This window comes from Corythoichthys intestinalis, chromosome 20 (assembly GCF_030265065.1).
Source record: "Corythoichthys intestinalis isolate RoL2023-P3 chromosome 20, ASM3026506v1, whole genome shotgun sequence".
In the NCBI taxonomy this organism is placed as follows: domain Eukaryota; kingdom Metazoa; phylum Chordata; class Actinopteri; order Syngnathiformes; family Syngnathidae; genus Corythoichthys; species Corythoichthys intestinalis.
The window spans coordinates 9,025,052-9,041,340 of NC_080414.1; the positions used below are offsets into that span (position 1 = coordinate 9,025,052).

Genomic DNA, 16,289 nt, shown 5'->3' on the forward strand with positions numbered 1-16,289 from the left:
CGTCGCATCGTAAAGCGGAAGTAAAGCCGAAGCCATTTTTATATTTTTAACTTATTTTTTTAGCGTAACGTTGTGCCGTACTGCTTCTGTCTGACAATGAATGACCTGAAAAGAATTACAATGGTATCTGACTGCCACTGTTACCGTTTCTGTTATATATATATATATATAAAAAACAACTTTAGTAAGGGGGAAGTGTAAATAAATTATAGAATTAAGATGTGTTATCAATGAAAAAATTAAAAGTGTTCGTTGGCTGTCACTGAGTAGCATTTGCGATCGCTACACAAAGCTAACTAAATTACCCCCAAGAACGGTAAGAGACGTAGGACAACCAGAGGATATATAAGAAAGACAGGGCTGATGGTAAAGGATAGTTTGTTGAAACAGGAGAATGTCATTGTCAGTCGCGTCAATGAAAAAGCTAAAGCTATGCTTAGGTCGGCTCGTTTTTTTCGTCTTTTTCAGCCTTCGACACTAAAGCCATCTGTTTAACTGAACATTTTTATGTTCTTCCACATCTTTGCCAGTCAATTTGGCACCAGGCACATCATTTTCGGAGAGAATTGGTCGATTTAGCTCTGTAAACATCTCCTTCGTACACGATTTCCATTCATTTCCTATTAGGGACAAACGGTGGCTTGTCCCTACTTAGCAACAGTAGCTAATGTCATGAATATTAATGAGCGGAAGTGACGTGTTGCTTGCGGTATGCCATTGTTGCATTGTTGCAAAAGTCCGCTAGCTTAAATGTTGTATAATGCTAATGTTTACAACAATTGGCTAAATTGCATAGCAAATGTCTGCTCTCTTAAATGCTACATAATACTAATGTTTACAACAATTGGCTAACTTGCATTGCAAAAGTCCGCTAGAATAAATGCTATATATTGCTAATATTTACCAGATAGTTTCTGGTGCGCACCAGATTGTTTCAGGTTCTGGTTCCAGATTGTTTAGATTTATTTTATTTCTGTCGATGCCCCTTAAGGGGCTCCGTAAATCAATGCCAGAAATGATGTGTTGATAGAGTATTGTGGATGCCTGTGCCAGGTTAGTTAGTCATTACTGCTACACAAAAAGGCTGTCCGGCCTGCTATTAGTCACCTTTGTCTGTGTCACACAATTGTAATTCTATGTTATACGCCCTACTTAACCCCTTACCTCCATGACAGTCAGGAACCCGAATGTGAAAACCACCGATAGTTTGGGGAATCCTGCTTTGCAGTCTCATGACGCTTCAAAATCAAAAGTGAAAGTTGAAAATTGCACTCACAGCAGTGAATTCTTATAGACCCAGTAACTTTGTTGTAGAAGTATACGCCTCTGTTGCTAGTCCAGGTCGAGCTGTCTTCATATCCGTGTGTCGACCAGAATACCACTTGAGGCCTGACTCAGAGGAAGGATGGTACTAAATTCACTGAAGCAGATATATGTGGGGTTTTCTCCTGTACTCCAGATTTAACAACGTGATTTCTCTTTCTCTCGCTCACTCTTGCTTACTCTACCTGAAACAAATAGTGATGGAATGACACTTTAGGGCCACTATTGAGGGTTAGGTTTACTTGCTCATAATAACATATTAGTTGAATTTTTCCTTTAACATGTTTATTATTGTAGTTGTTGTAGTGATAGAATCGGACCAGATCATACGGATAGATTTTTTGGTTACTATATTGAGCTTTTGAATTTCTTTAATACAAAATATAGTTTGACACCAATGATAGCAATTACAAGATCAATCCAAATTGGACACCATCATTAATACCCACGTTCTGTATTGACTGAAACCGGCAACTTGAAATCATGCATTATTCACAGAAGAATTTTGTGCCCTTCAATTGGCTGGTCAGCACTTCAGAGTGAACTCTGCCTCCTACCCAAAGACAGCTAAAGCATTCAAGGAGGTGAATGCAAGCAGTGCTGTTCATGTAATGAGTTGTGATGTACAGTAACTACAAATCTTATCGTCCACAAGCCTTGCACAGTATGTGGCGCCATCAGCAGGTCAAAGAGCAGACTTCCAGTAGACACAATTCAGGTTCCATTTATTTTCTCATCACTCCTTTAGGAAACATCATCCCTCCTTAATTTGCTGCCGGGTGTGGAGACTGCACGGCCAGGCCAACACCCAGAGGAGCCGGAGCAAGTGAAGAACCATGTTTGCCAGAAATTACAGCGAGAGCTTAACAGCTTCTTCAAAAACTTGCTCAGTCACCTGGCACACACCTCGGACAGGTAAGATGTTGTTTTTAAATCGCATCCTCACTTTTTATGGCTAGCCTTTCTGGTTTGACTCATTTATCTGGCTTTCCAGGCTATGTCTGGCATTAGCTGGCTGTTTCAAGAGCCAGCTGGCACTCGGTTTCCTTCAGAGCCTACGGGTGTCTGATGCCCCGGACTTCTATGGTCTCCCTAGTCTGGAGAGGACTCTCCAGGGTATAGTCAGCCTGACAGCCCAGTCTGGTTGGAGCTTGCACTGCTTTGACCTGTCATCTACCTCCCTTTGCGCCAAGTATCTTAGTGGCCTGCTGGAGGTATGTGTTTTTCTGGGGTCATCCGTTCACTGGACAATTAAGTTGAGACACCACTGTTGAATGAGTTTTCGTTTTTTTAATTTTACAAAAGTTGAGTTTGATTGAGGATTTCACAGAGGTATTCAGTTAGCATGCAAGGTAATATTCAGTGTGTTGTTGAGAACTGCAGTGTACCATATTTTGCTTTGTCTTGTTTCATAGCATGGTATCATGACAGTTTACGGCTACTGGCATATACTTTAAAGGCCGTAATTAACATATTTATAGTTCTCATGAACACACACTTGGCCATTACACTGTTTGATTTGAAGGATTTTTAAAAGGCTTTACTTTTGAATTACTGCTTAAAGGTCCTGTAAAATCAAAGTAAACATTAATACAAATTTTAAGGCAGAAAAACATTGTTGCAAACTGCCAAATTTGAATTAATAAAACAATTGCGAAGTATGTAACTAGGAAAAATAAGGCTGCTGGCTGCTCAAATCACAAGTTCAAAATGTAAATCAACTACCTTTACTTGTTATGACGTGGAAAATTGATTCCACTTAATCTAGTTTGTTTCCCAATACGTCTTCCATATCAACGAGGCTTCAATAACACGTGCGCTTAGTGAATCTCGGTCATATTTTTGGCACGCTCGTTCCCACCTATATGCTGACCTGACACAACAAGTGTCGGTGGCCATGGCTGTACGAGGCTGATCTTTTTTTTTTTTCCTCCTACACTCTGTCATGGCTCGGAACTACTAACTACTACTAATGGCGTACCGCAAGCAACACGTCACTTCCGCTCATTAATATTCGTGACATTAGCTACTGTTGCTAAGTAGGGACCAGCCACCGTTTGTCCCTAATAGGAAATGAATGGAAATCGTGTACGAAGAAGATATTTACAGAGCCAAACCTACCAATTCTTTCCGAAAATGATGTGCCTGGTGCCAAATTGACTGGCAAAGATGTGGAAGAACATAAAAATGTTCAATTAAAGAGATGGCTTGAGTGTCGAAGGCTGACGAAAAGACGAAAAAAATGAGCCGACCTAAGCATAGCTTTAGCTTTTTTATCGACGCAACTGACAATGACATTCGCCTGTTTCAACAAGCTATCCTTTACCATAAGCCCGGTCTTTCTTATATATCCTCTGGTTGTCCTACGTCTCTTACCGTTCTTGGGGGTAATTTAGTTAGCTTTGTGTAGCGATCGCAAATGCTACTCAGTGACAGTGTTAGGTCTAAACTTAATACTTGAACTAAGAAAACAACAAAGACCTAGGAAAGGACGGAGGAAAGATCAGACTTGAGACGTAGATAAATTTTCACTGGCGGCCACCAGGGAGAGGGTCGAAAGCGCAGCACGCTCGCTCGCAGTGAGCCTCTCTCAGCCCCCTCCCTGAGGCTGCATCTTTTATTGACAAGTGGGAGAGCATTCATTGCACATGCGTAAGATTCGTTTACCGAGAAATAGCTGTTATGGTATCGTTTACTGAGAACAGAAACCGTGAATGAAACATTATGGTGACGTTTACTGAAAACAGAAACCTTACTCTTTTCATTGTGTAAGCACTAAAGCACAAGCGAATAGACTGTTACATGAGAAAACATAATCATAACACCTAGTTTTAAACACACATAATTGGTTTAATTATTGTAAATACTATTAGTGTGCAAAAGCATTAAAGCACATCTTACAGACAGCCAACGAACACTTTTAATTTTTTAATAGATAACACATATTAATTCTCATCAGTGATTGGGCACACCATTGACTTAAATTGTTTGGTAAAAAAAAAATGGTTTCAATTGCTCTTTAAGTCTCCTTAGGCAGAGGGTTCACTTACTTATTTTCCCCCTTCTGTCATTGTTTGCATGCTATCCTCATTAAAATATGAAAACCCATTAATATTGTGTGGTTTTAGTTAAAGTAGACACTGTTTTTACATCTGTGTGATTTTGACAAAGATCAGCTCAAATTTGATGGTGATTTTATGCAGAAATGTAACAAATTCCAAAAGGTTCAGATAATTGCGTGCGTCTTTGATTATTGCATTCAATAGCCACTTGATAAGCAAACCATCTTGCCTCTCATCAGAGATTAACAAGTTTACAGAGTTGAATATACAGTACTGTATAGAAAGCAGTGTTCTTTCAGAAGAACTAATTAAAACTAAGTTCAAAGATGTTCATGGGACCTGAAATTGTTTTTAAAAAATCACAATGATTAGCTATGGCACAATACAGAGATACTGATGAGATTAATCAAGCCTGCCCGCTCCATCTGTTCAGTTGTTCCACAGCCCATTTAAATGATTGTATATCATGGAGCAGAGGACCAGCTTGCACAGAAGCCATGTGTCCAAACATTTTCTCTTTCACAATTAAAGCCTCTGTGGAATTGGTTGTCTAGCTAACACAACAGTTTGTCAGTGTTGATTGTGAACATGAATTAAGATCACACAAAGAGTGAGGCTGTTTCTTCTCCATTGGTGGCCTCCTGTGACTACACCACTCCCGTACTACAATCACAGACCCAACTCGCCCGCTCATTTGTCGCGCACACATACAGTACACACCTTTGTGCATGTTTCCCCTGGCTCTGAAGGGCCCTAAAGCTGTGCAGACTTCCTGAGCTATTTGCTCTTCATCTGCTCTTCAGTGCAGTCACACATACTGATGGCACATCAAAACAGTTTAATTAATCTCGGCTGTATTAAAGCTTGCCTTTTGGAATCGTGACGAGCATGTGATCACATCTAACTGAGCGACACGTCTTTTCTGATGTTTTTTTCTTTGGTGTTGAAATGTCAGTCGGCGAGAACAGCTTGCCGTGTCCGACATCTTGTAGGATACAGGTTCACTATGTAGATAAATTTGAAACATCTCTCTGCTGCATAGGTGATCTCCTCCTTTTACGTGCGGTGGGGTGGTAACTCCATGTCGTTCATGGGTAAAGGGGTTACCAAGAATGCTGTTGTCAGCTTGCTTCACTTGTCTCATGAAATGATGGCTGAGAGCAAGGAAAAGGTGAGCAATGTGTACGCATGTGCATAAATGTGATTAAATGAACAAAATGGAATAGTACAGCTTGAATAAAGTTTACTTAAACGTTAAATATAATCAGAAATAATTGTGAATGAATAGTTCTTATAATTGTGTAATACGGTAGTGTTTTCCGAAATTTCCGGGTTCGCGGTGAGTCAGCAACCAGCACACTTTTGCTCAATAGACGATGTTTATTGATTAGAAAATGCAGAATAAATGAGATTTATTGATTACAATCCCACAAGAGCAAGCAAACGCACATCAAAAACAAGAACAAGTGGTAACGATGACGTTAGATCTAGTTTGTCAATCCCAGAATCCCCGCGTTACCGTTACAGCACAACAAACTGTTCCTTCACAATGAAAATCGCTTACCGTGACAAATGAGCGGGGAGCCAACACTCCGGAAAAGCGGCAAAGGAACAAAGCCAAGCGACCCGTACGTAATCCTCTGGCAGACTTCCGAGGAGTTGGGGGAATCTCCCGACTCTTATAGGTACGTCTGACGCGGGGACACGGGTGGCCAGTCCCTGCCCCCACGAAAATGCACCACCCGAACTCGTGAGACAAACACGGGTATGAGATTCCCCCCCAGTTGAGGCTCCCAGCGGTTAAAGTAGAATGTTTATTTAAGTTATCTCGTGAGATTCCCTCCTAACTATGGAACTCAAGCACGTACTATGGTGCATAACAAGTTATCTCGTGAGATTCCCTCCTAACTATGGGACTCAAGCGCGTACTATGGTGCAAAACAAGTTATCCCATGAGATTCCCTCCTAACTATGGGACCCAAGGTGAAAAACAATAGAAGTTGTTACAATCTAGGTCACAGAAGCAATCATACATCACAAAGATATAATGTGCTAATGTTAAGGCATCACATAATATTTTCCCCCATCAGGTAGTTACTAAAGTTGACCGATATTATTGGGTAGCCGGTGAAAGCATTTTAAAATGATATTGGATAAGATCGACTTTGGTTTTTCATTATCGGTTTTGGGCTAAAATGCATGTTGCCTTCAAAGTGAATGTAAAAGCCTTCTGCCATTGTACAAGGGCTGGTCACAGTTTAGTACAGCACTCATGCTTATTGAGCAGTAGATTTCTCCAAACTAAGATGCTTGGGATTTGTTATGTGAGCATTATCATTACTAAAGCATCCAGAGGGGCATCACAATACAATTAGCCATAATATGTTGAGTCCACGACAGCATATATCGATATCGGTTTGATATCTGTATCGATTTTATAAGTTGGACAATATCGGGATATCGGTTATGAGTTAAAAAGTCATAATCGGACAACTCTAGTAGTTACCTTTTGTATAACTAGAGGTGTGCATCGGCACTGCCCTCACGATTCGATTCGATTACGATTCAGAGGGCCTCGATTCGGTTCGATTCAGAGGGTCACAATTCGATTCGGTTCGATTCGGCAATGCATCGCGATGCATTAAAGCCTGGGATGCATTAAAATTCTAAAGCAAAGCATATTTTTCGTGAATCATGAGACAACACAAGCGGTCAGACATTAAACAACTTTTTATTGGCTCTTGTGTCACTCCTGGTTGAAGTCAAATGAAAATAGTATACTTTCAGATATATATATTATTTAAAAAAAAAAAAATCACAGCATTTAATTTGTGCTTAGAATGAGACCAGGACTTTCTCTTTTTTTTTTTACACAGAATAGCACTCCCTCTTTCTCCGCTTCAGCCATTGTTATGTTGTGTCCTATCTCTCTGCTCTCTCGATTGCAACTGCGCATGTCTGTGACGTTAATCCAGTGAGGAAGCAGATTTGGGTTCCTCGTCCCCCCTGCATTGCTTTGAATGTAAAGTAGCTTCCTCTAAAGGTAAACATGAGAATAATAATACAAATGGGGAAACCAAATCCGTTGCATCACCGGAATTGCGCAGGGAAGATTTTTGAACGTACTTATGTTAGAGCCTAGTTCGGGCCTAAAAAATGCAGCCCGACCCGATCCGGCCCGGCCCAGCCCTTGCGTATTAAAGCCCAACCCGCCCGAGCAATTAACTTACCTTGCAGGCCTGAGCCCGAAAATACCCGAAATTTCATTTTTTATTTGTATACCCGAGCCCGAACCCCCCCCGAAATTTTACGTTTTATTAGTAGGCCCGCGCCTGCGTTTTAGTATACAAATATATATCTATTTAAAAAAAAAAAAAAAAAAAGAGAGCGAGAAGTCCTCCCGACCCAGCCCGAACGTAAATCATTGACATTTTGGGCTCGACTCGGCCCGAAATTCTGGTTGGGTCGTGTTCGGGCTCAAGATCTAGGCTATTAGTTTTCTTTAAGTTTTTTTTTTTTTTTTTTTTTTTTTTTTTTTTACAGTGCTCTTAACAAATGGTTGACACATATTCCTACAAAAAATGGCTAAAAATAAACTAAATTACAAATGCATTAAAAACATTAGCTCAAACAAAAAGCTTATGTTGGTCTTAACAGGGAGCAGCTGGATTCAACCATTTCAAATGAGGCAGAGTAGATGGGAGTGTATCCTCTCAAATCAATAAAACTAAATACAAACACCTTCAAAATAAACTTACAACGCCACTTTAATTTAACGAATACTTGAAGCAGAAAAATTTAATTCGAATGTTTTTTTTCTAATCAAATACTCGAGTTAATCGATTAATCGTTGCAGCACTACTCCAGACTATAAGTCGCATCCTGGGCCAAACTGAAACAAACTGCGACTTATTGTCCGAAAAATACGGTACATCATAATTGTATCAATTATTTATTCACTATGTGCGGCCCGTTAACAGATGTCTCACGGACCCGTACCAGGCCACGACCCGAATGTTGGGGACGACTGCTATGAAGGCTAAAAAGTACTGTACTAGTAATTAATCTGTGTTTTCAATTTTTGTGACATTAATGTTAAGTGGTGAGCCATGAAATGTAAAATATTTGCTGTGGCTTGACACGTGAATAGATTTTATTACTATATTGGGAGAAAAACAAATAGTAGGACTTTTACAGGCTATTGTATGCAGTTCTCCAGATGAGTGGGAGTTTTAAAACTGAACTAAATTGTTTGAATTTGACCTTGAAGGAAGCGAATGTTATTGGTATTCAGCAAGCACAAGGCTGCGCATTATTACAACATTTACCTAACGCAACCTAATGTTTTCCTTATGGCTGGAGTAGGACATCATTTCCATGTGGTCTTTGGGGAACGAGAGCACCGTTGAGGAATCGAACGCCTCTCAGCTGGGTTTGGCCTGGCTTATCCCACTCTGGGTGGACAGGGATCAAGAGGTAGGGGTATCATTTTAATCCAATAATCTTGTAATCTTTTTTTTTTTTTTGCTTGGAAATACAGTGTTGAGGCAATCGAGGTCTTTAGTATTCAGCTTGTTCACCATCTCTGCAGCTCTTCTTCAGCTCTCATAAACTCTGTCACAAAGTAATAATTTGTAGCCGCTTGGCTTTCGGGGACAAGCGCAAACCCCAAAAGAGCATGACAAGAAGTAAGACAAAGTCGGAGGAATGTGCGACTTAGACATAGAGTGTCTCATTGTGTCGCCAAATATAAGATCTTTTGCAAGCTTTGAGGCCGCATAAGTCAAGATGTTACCACTTTATAGGAGCATGGTATTATTTAAAAGGAGTTTTGGTCACCCCTGTGATAGGCCACGCCCAGATTGTAACCTGTCCCGAGGTCAATTTGGTTAGCTTCTAGCTACACTTTAGACCTAGTGAGTACAATCAGATCGATACCTTGGTTTGTGCGGGTCATTATAAGCATTTCAGGTCATTAAATGGATTTTGTCAAAATTTAGGGCTTGAAAACTATTTAAAAGCACAAAATTAAATATATGAGGCATTAAAAATTATGTAAACTTGATGGTTAATTTTTTTCCCTTTAAATAATATCAGCCCAGGTCCGCAGCTATCGATTATTTTAGTAGTCGATCAATCGAGGAACTAGTTAGTTCGCATAATCGAGTAATCTGATAAGTAACATAAAAAATTAAAATACTTGAGCTGAGCCTCAAACGGTAAAAAAAAAAATGAATAAAGGAGAATCTAAGTACAACGAAAGAAAAATTGGCTAACCTACATAGCAAAAGTCCGCTAGCTTAAATGGTATAAAATGCTAACATTTTTTTTTGTTGATCTTAACAATTTTTTCAAACACATTCCCACAAAAAACAGTTAAATATACTGTACCTATAAACAAATTTACAAATGCATTAAAAAAATAAAATAAAATACCTTGAACAAAAACTTAAATAAGGATCTAAGTACAACAAGAGAACAATTGGCTTACTTGCATAGCAAATGTACGCTAGCTTCAATGCGATAAAATGGTAACTTTTTTTTTACAATGCTCTTAACGAATCGTTCAAACACACATTTTTACAAAAAGGGCTAAATATACCTTTAAACTAAATTACGAATGAATAAAAAATAAGCTCAAAGATAAACCTACCTTATGTTGGTCTTAACAGGGAGCAGCTTGATTCAGCCATGTAAAACGAATTATGTCATATTCACTGTTGCCACTAGAGGGCAGTGTATCCACCCAAATCAATAAAACTAAATGCAAACACTTTCAGACAAACCATTACAATGCCGCTTTAATTAAATAAATACTCGAAGCAGCGAAATTTGATTAGAATTTTTTTTCTATTCAAATTCGACATCGGTTTTGGGCCGATGTGCATGTTTCCTTCAAAGTGAATGTAGAAGCCTTCTGCGTTTGGACAAGGGCTGGTCACTGCTTAGCACAGCAGTTTTGCTTGTTGACCATCAGATGTCTCCAAACTAAAATGCCCGGGATTTGTTATGTGACCAGACTATTTGCATTTAAGGGGCAAAAATTAAATGAACAATAAATTATTGAAAAATAATGAATTTTAAACTTATTAGATACCTCAATCACTGTACTAAAGCTGTGTGCCTTTGTTGTTATTTTGAACCTGAGGCACTGTGTGAGCCATATGTGATATGGCAGTGCCTTGCTGGCACTTTGCACTTGCACTTGATCAATAAAATGTTTGCACTTCTTTTATTTCAACAATAACGAGCCCTGCAAGCAGGACTCAACGGGCCCTCGGGAGTCCTGTGTTGATTTCTCCTATTTCTTTTCTGTGATTTTTTTTTTTGGGGGGGGTCATTAGGTTTTTTTCCCTTCGAGGAGGAGTCGGTCTCGTAAAAAAAGCCATTTCCTGTTCCCAGCAGGGGGCGCCAGGCCTAGTTCAGGCTGGGATACATCACGTATATGCCAAATATGAAAAAGATTGAACGTTGTATGGGGGAGTTATCAGTCATTTTCTGAATTTGGTGTTTTGTCAAAAAAATGTCCGACTTTTGCACCCCATCGACTTTGGTACGATGAAAAATACATTGTATCTTTTTTTCCTCCTACAGATGAAGTAGCAGAGTGTGAAGCAACAGCCTTAATGAGTCAAAGCAGTTCTTCACTGCTGTCATCAGATGAACCAATTTATCCCTAATATATTTCATTGAAAAGTACACAGTATTTTTTCTCCCACAGAAGTAGTTTTATCCCTAATATATGCCATTGAAAAGTACATAGTATTTTTTTTCTCCCACTGAAGAAGTAGCAGAGTGTGAACCCTAAACCCTAACCCTAACACAAAAAAACGCCCCGCACAGGTCAGCCCGTGAATGAGAACTCAACACTTTGATATGTGCAAATTTTAGTGAGTTTTCAAGCATGTTCAGAACTTCAAATTGGCCATTTTCATTTGCCCTGAAGAAACCCTAACCCTAATCCCCAAATAAGCCCGACTTTGGTACTCCGCCCAGGTCAGGCCCGTAAATGAAAACTCACCATTTTGATAACATCTCATATGTCTCATGAAGAGTCTCACCAATTTTGAGGAGGATCCAACTAACTGCCTCGGCGCAATGGTCTCAAACGTGCACCCTGGTTTTCGACAAAAATGGCATGTTTTTCAATATTCAATCCAAAATACCCGATTTCCTGTTGGGTTTAGAATTGGGGTGCAAGAGACTTTTTGAAGCATTTTGGCCCAAGGTATCGACTCCCCAAATTTCATCGCTCTACGTTGAAAAAACCAAAATGGAGAGGCCTTTTTTAAAAATTCCAGGGGGCACCACTGAGACATTTTTTGGATATTTTTTCACAAAGTTGCCAAATTATCGAAATTTTCGCGAATCCGCATGTATGTGCAAATTTTGGTGAGTTTTTGAGCATGTTAAGACCTCCAAATGGGCCATTTTCATTTGCCATGAAGAAAGAATAATATTAATCCTTTGCAGAACAATAGGGCCTTCGCACCATGTTGGTGCTCGGGCCCTAAATATAGTGGTGCAATACAGGCACTTTTTTACCATAACTTTTTGGAAAACTTGAAGTTGTTACATTTATCATTATTAAATTATGCAGTGGTGCATCTCAATAAATTTGGCCATAATATGTTAAGTCCACGACCACCTATATCGGGATCTTAGTTATCGGTTAAAAAGCCATTATCGGACAACTGTACTTTCAATTTCTGTGAAACTATCTGCAGTTGGGCATGGCTATTAATTAGTTTAAAGTGGCATTAAAAAGCATTAAATGAGATTTGCTGATACCTGTAGAAACCCTAGATACCATTTGTTCATTCATGTTTCATTTTCTTCTAAATCCCTCCCAATTCTCCCACAGGTGAGGTTTGCCAGTTTGGGTTTAGGCGCTGCTTTGTCCGCGGTGGAGAGCGGCTGCCAGGCTTTAGGCGCCAGCTGCCAGAACATCAGCGGAGGCCTTTGGGGCACGTTGCTTAATATCCTGCTTGATCAGCAAGAGAGTAGCATGGTCCGGAGAGAGGTAGATGCATTGCTTTCATATTGCATTCTTAGTTTGGATTTGGTATGTTTCTAAAACGGACAATTGCTCAGAAGCCTTGATGCAGTGTAGCTTATGGTGTCTAGCTTGTAGAGCACAGTTTGGATGCTAACCTGTATACAGAGGTGGGTAGAGTAGCCAAAGAATTTACTCAAATAAGAGTTGCGTTACGTCTAAATAGTATTACTCAAGTAAAAGTAGTCATCCAAAAATTTAGTCAAGTACAAGTAAAAAAAAAAAAAAGTATTCGTTGAAAAGAATACTCAAGTAATTAGTAACATTGTGAGTAACTGCTTACAATGTCTGGTTTTAATGATTGGAATTGAATCGGGAGCAAAAAAAAAAAGCAATGGGATCGGGAAATATCGGGATCGGCAGATACTCAAACTAAAACGATCGGGATCGGATCGGGAGCAAAAAAAACATGATCGGAACAACCCTACTGTTTACATTGACTCACGCTGGGCTGCAAACATCCCAGTAATGGCAGTCAACCACTAGATGGCAACGTACACAAATCTCTACTCGGATTAGTCAAGAGGCACAGGCCAGATTGCGATCGTTAGCAAACTATTATTCCTAAAATGTAACGAAAGTAGAGGAATAAGAGTAGTGTTTGTTCTTTACCAATTTACTCCATTGTAAATACCACTATATTGTGTGGTAAAACTACTCTAAGAAGTAAATTTTCCTCAAAAGTTACTCAAGTAAATGTAACGGAGTAAATGTAACACATTGCTATCCACCTCTGCCTGTATATTACACTAGGATTGTGAGGACAGTTAGTTTAACAAATTTATCAGAGCTTGTAGTGAGGGTTTGTTTTGGTCGTGAGAGCCGCATCTTTGTTTAATGATCAAGAGAAGAGTTTTGATATGAGCTGCTAAGCCAGATTTGTATTTGTACATGTTGTTCCCTGTTCAAGTTGAAAATATTTCTACTTCATTCTAAAGTGCTATTTAGGCACTCCGATTATAATCTGATATTTTGTAAATTATTCTGTCCTTCAATACCGCAGTCAATTTTTTTTTTTTTAACCAAAACTTTGGAGTTGTAGACTGATAAGAAGAACTACGCGTGTAGATTTTTTTTTTTCTAAATTAACTTTTAAATGTTAATGCTGTATACATTTTATTCACTGCGTTGGGTTCTAAGCATAGTTATGTATTACCAGGTCAAGACCGACAGAGAGCGCTGTTGCTGATTCATTGAAATTTTAAGTGTGTGTGCCCATTCTTTCTCTCTCTCTCTCTGTGTTGTTGTATGTCCAGGCTGCATTCATCCTGCAGAACCTGCTGGTGATGCCCATGCCTGCCAATGCAGAAGAGGCCGAGGACTCCCACTGGCAGGTCAGCAGCTCTGCCAGCTGGTTACAAAGCTTTTTTTCATGAACTGCTTTCCATCTTCGTGTCTCTCTGATTTTTTTAGCCCCCTCCTCTCTTTGTACCCCCCAAACCTTTTATCCCTGACTCCCATTTCCTCTTGTGTTGAGCCCCGCAGGGTTGAGCGCAAGGAGAGTTTTTTTGAATTAAAGCACTACTGAATTCTCAGGCCCCCTAGCACTTCTACTAAAGTTAGAATTTCTACTGGAACATCAGTAGCATCTTTTTGGACATTTCTTTTAGAAGGGGTGTTTATCCAAGGTAACAAGTAAATGAATAAACTAGGGTTGTTCCAATCATGTTTTTTTGCTCCCGATCCGATCCCGATCGTTTTAGTTTGAGTATCTGCCGATCCCGATATTTTCCGATCCGATTGCTTTTTTTTTGCTCCCGATTCAATTCCAATCATTCCTGATAATTTTTCCCGATCATATGCATTTTTGCAATGCATTAAGAAAAAAATGAATAAAACTCGGACGAATATATACATTCAACATACAGTACTTGAGTACTGTATTTGTTTATTATGACAATAAATCCTCAAGGTGGCATCTACATTATTTACATTCTTTCTGTGAGAGGGATCCACGGATAGAAAGACTTGTAATTCTTAAAGGATAAATGTGACTTTGTATATTGTGACTAAATATTGCCATCTAGTGTATTTGTTGAGCTTTCAGTAAATGATACTGCAGCCATTTAACTTCTGCCCAAATGCATGATGGGAAGTGCAACCATGACTGTGCGTAGGGGCACCAATTGAGATATCTTCTCTGCGTTGGGAAAGAACATAGGGTGTAAAGAAAATGATCAACTACTACATTTCTTCCCCACATTGTCTCCCACGTTCGTTTTAATTGCTGAGAGAGGTATTGTAAGACTTTGCCCACATAAAAAATGGCTCCTAAGGCTGTCAAAATTCTCTCTACTCATTATGCGCTGCCTTTTAGCGCTATCTATAGGTAAAACGGCGTCTTTATAGATTGAACGCGACAATGCGTGAGTGGGTCGTGCAGCGCATGCGTTAATTATTTAACGTGATTAATTTTAAAAAATTAATTACCGCCGTTTACGCAATAAATTTGATAGCCCTACTTTAAGCCAAAACTACTCTGGATGAGTGTAAGACATTTTGTCTGTAACGTTAAATACAATTTGAAAAAGATTTAAATAAAAAAAATATGTATAATAAAAAAGGGCATGTCCGATATTTTTTTGCCGATTCCGATACTTTGAAAATGACGTGATCGGACTCGATCGATCGGGACATCTTTAGAATAAACCATTGTGGTCAATATTTGCTCCCCGGTCAACAATATAAAAAGTCGGAAAACACATGGGTTGTTGTTTAAGTGATTTTATGTGTTGATTGTCTTGTAATCAGTTGATATGTTACGGTAGATTACCACAATATTTTAAGTACAATATACTCTATACTGGCAACTAGGCTGAGCTGCATTTCAGCTGTGAACTTAAAGGGAACCACGGACAGAAAGACTTGTAGTACTTAAAAGATAAATGTTAATCTGGGTTGTAATAATTTGATATTCAAACCCCTCTTAATGTTTTCGTTTTATACAATTAGAAAAAATAGTTTAACTAGCAGGTCGCCATTGTTTTTGACGACTCAATGCACTCTGGGCGGTGACGTCACTGAGCGGCACTGCCAGGCTTCCACAAAGTCACTCTATAGTTAAATAAACATGTTGTCGGTTCAGCCCTTCCAATATGAACCCAAACGGAAAAGTGATGAACAGGACAGCACTGTCGATATTTCACAAAACAAGCAGCAAAAGCAATTAAATGAAGATCTCTAGTGGAATTCGAACCAGCGTTTCCTCTGCGATGACGTGGAATGACGACGTCATGACGTCAGAGTCCTGATTTTCCTTATAAAGCAATTGCAACACTCATGCAATGTCTGTCTGTGCGGTAAAACCTGAAAGGGAAACGCAACTAAAAAGAAAGAAAGAAATGTTATTTTTTTTCAACATCGATAGTATGTGTATTGCTTATCGATCTATTAGCTGCTACCAGTCATAAGTCCTCAGATGAAAACCAAAACGGTCCGCGAATGCGGAAGCAAACAACAATAACATAGGGATTGTGTAAAAGGGTTTATTGAAGACACAAAAAAACACGCGATCACGAAAAAGGAGACACAAAAAGGTTCTGTGACAGTAGGTCGGGATCAATTTTTTTTAAAAAGAATGAGGGAAAACCACAGTGGGAGGCAGACAAATGAAAAAAACAAGGCAATGATGCAACTAGCAACATAGGGATATACAAACTGTTAAATGGCAGCAAGTCAATATCTTGGCAAGCCACCTAGGATGGGTTTAAAGACACTGCTGATGAGCTGGAATTGGATGCAGGTACGACGTCGGGAACTCATCCCACAGCTCTGTAACAAAACTGACCAGCGGAAGAATGTGACAAAATCATGCCAGTCGTCACACTAGCTTCGCTTGCTAGCTAGCA

The 16,289-nt window shown here is 39.4% G+C and overlaps 1 protein-coding gene across 2 annotated transcripts in view; it reads left to right on the forward strand.

The window, feature by feature from the left end:
• Positions 1-16,289, forward strand: part of rttn (rotatin) — a 104,762-nt gene that overhangs the window by 48,220 nt on the left and 40,253 nt on the right. For both annotated transcript variants that reach the window (XM_057824397.1, XM_057824398.1), the window contains exons 27-32: positions 2,072-2,238; positions 2,318-2,537; positions 5,428-5,556; positions 8,751-8,861; positions 12,250-12,408; positions 13,698-13,775. In XM_057824397.1, coding sequence (XP_057680380.1) covers positions 2,072-2,238; positions 2,318-2,537; positions 5,428-5,556; positions 8,751-8,861; positions 12,250-12,408; positions 13,698-13,775 — 864 coding nt within the window. The remainder of the gene's footprint in view (positions 1-2,071; positions 2,239-2,317; positions 2,538-5,427; positions 5,557-8,750; positions 8,862-12,249; positions 12,409-13,697; positions 13,776-16,289) is intronic.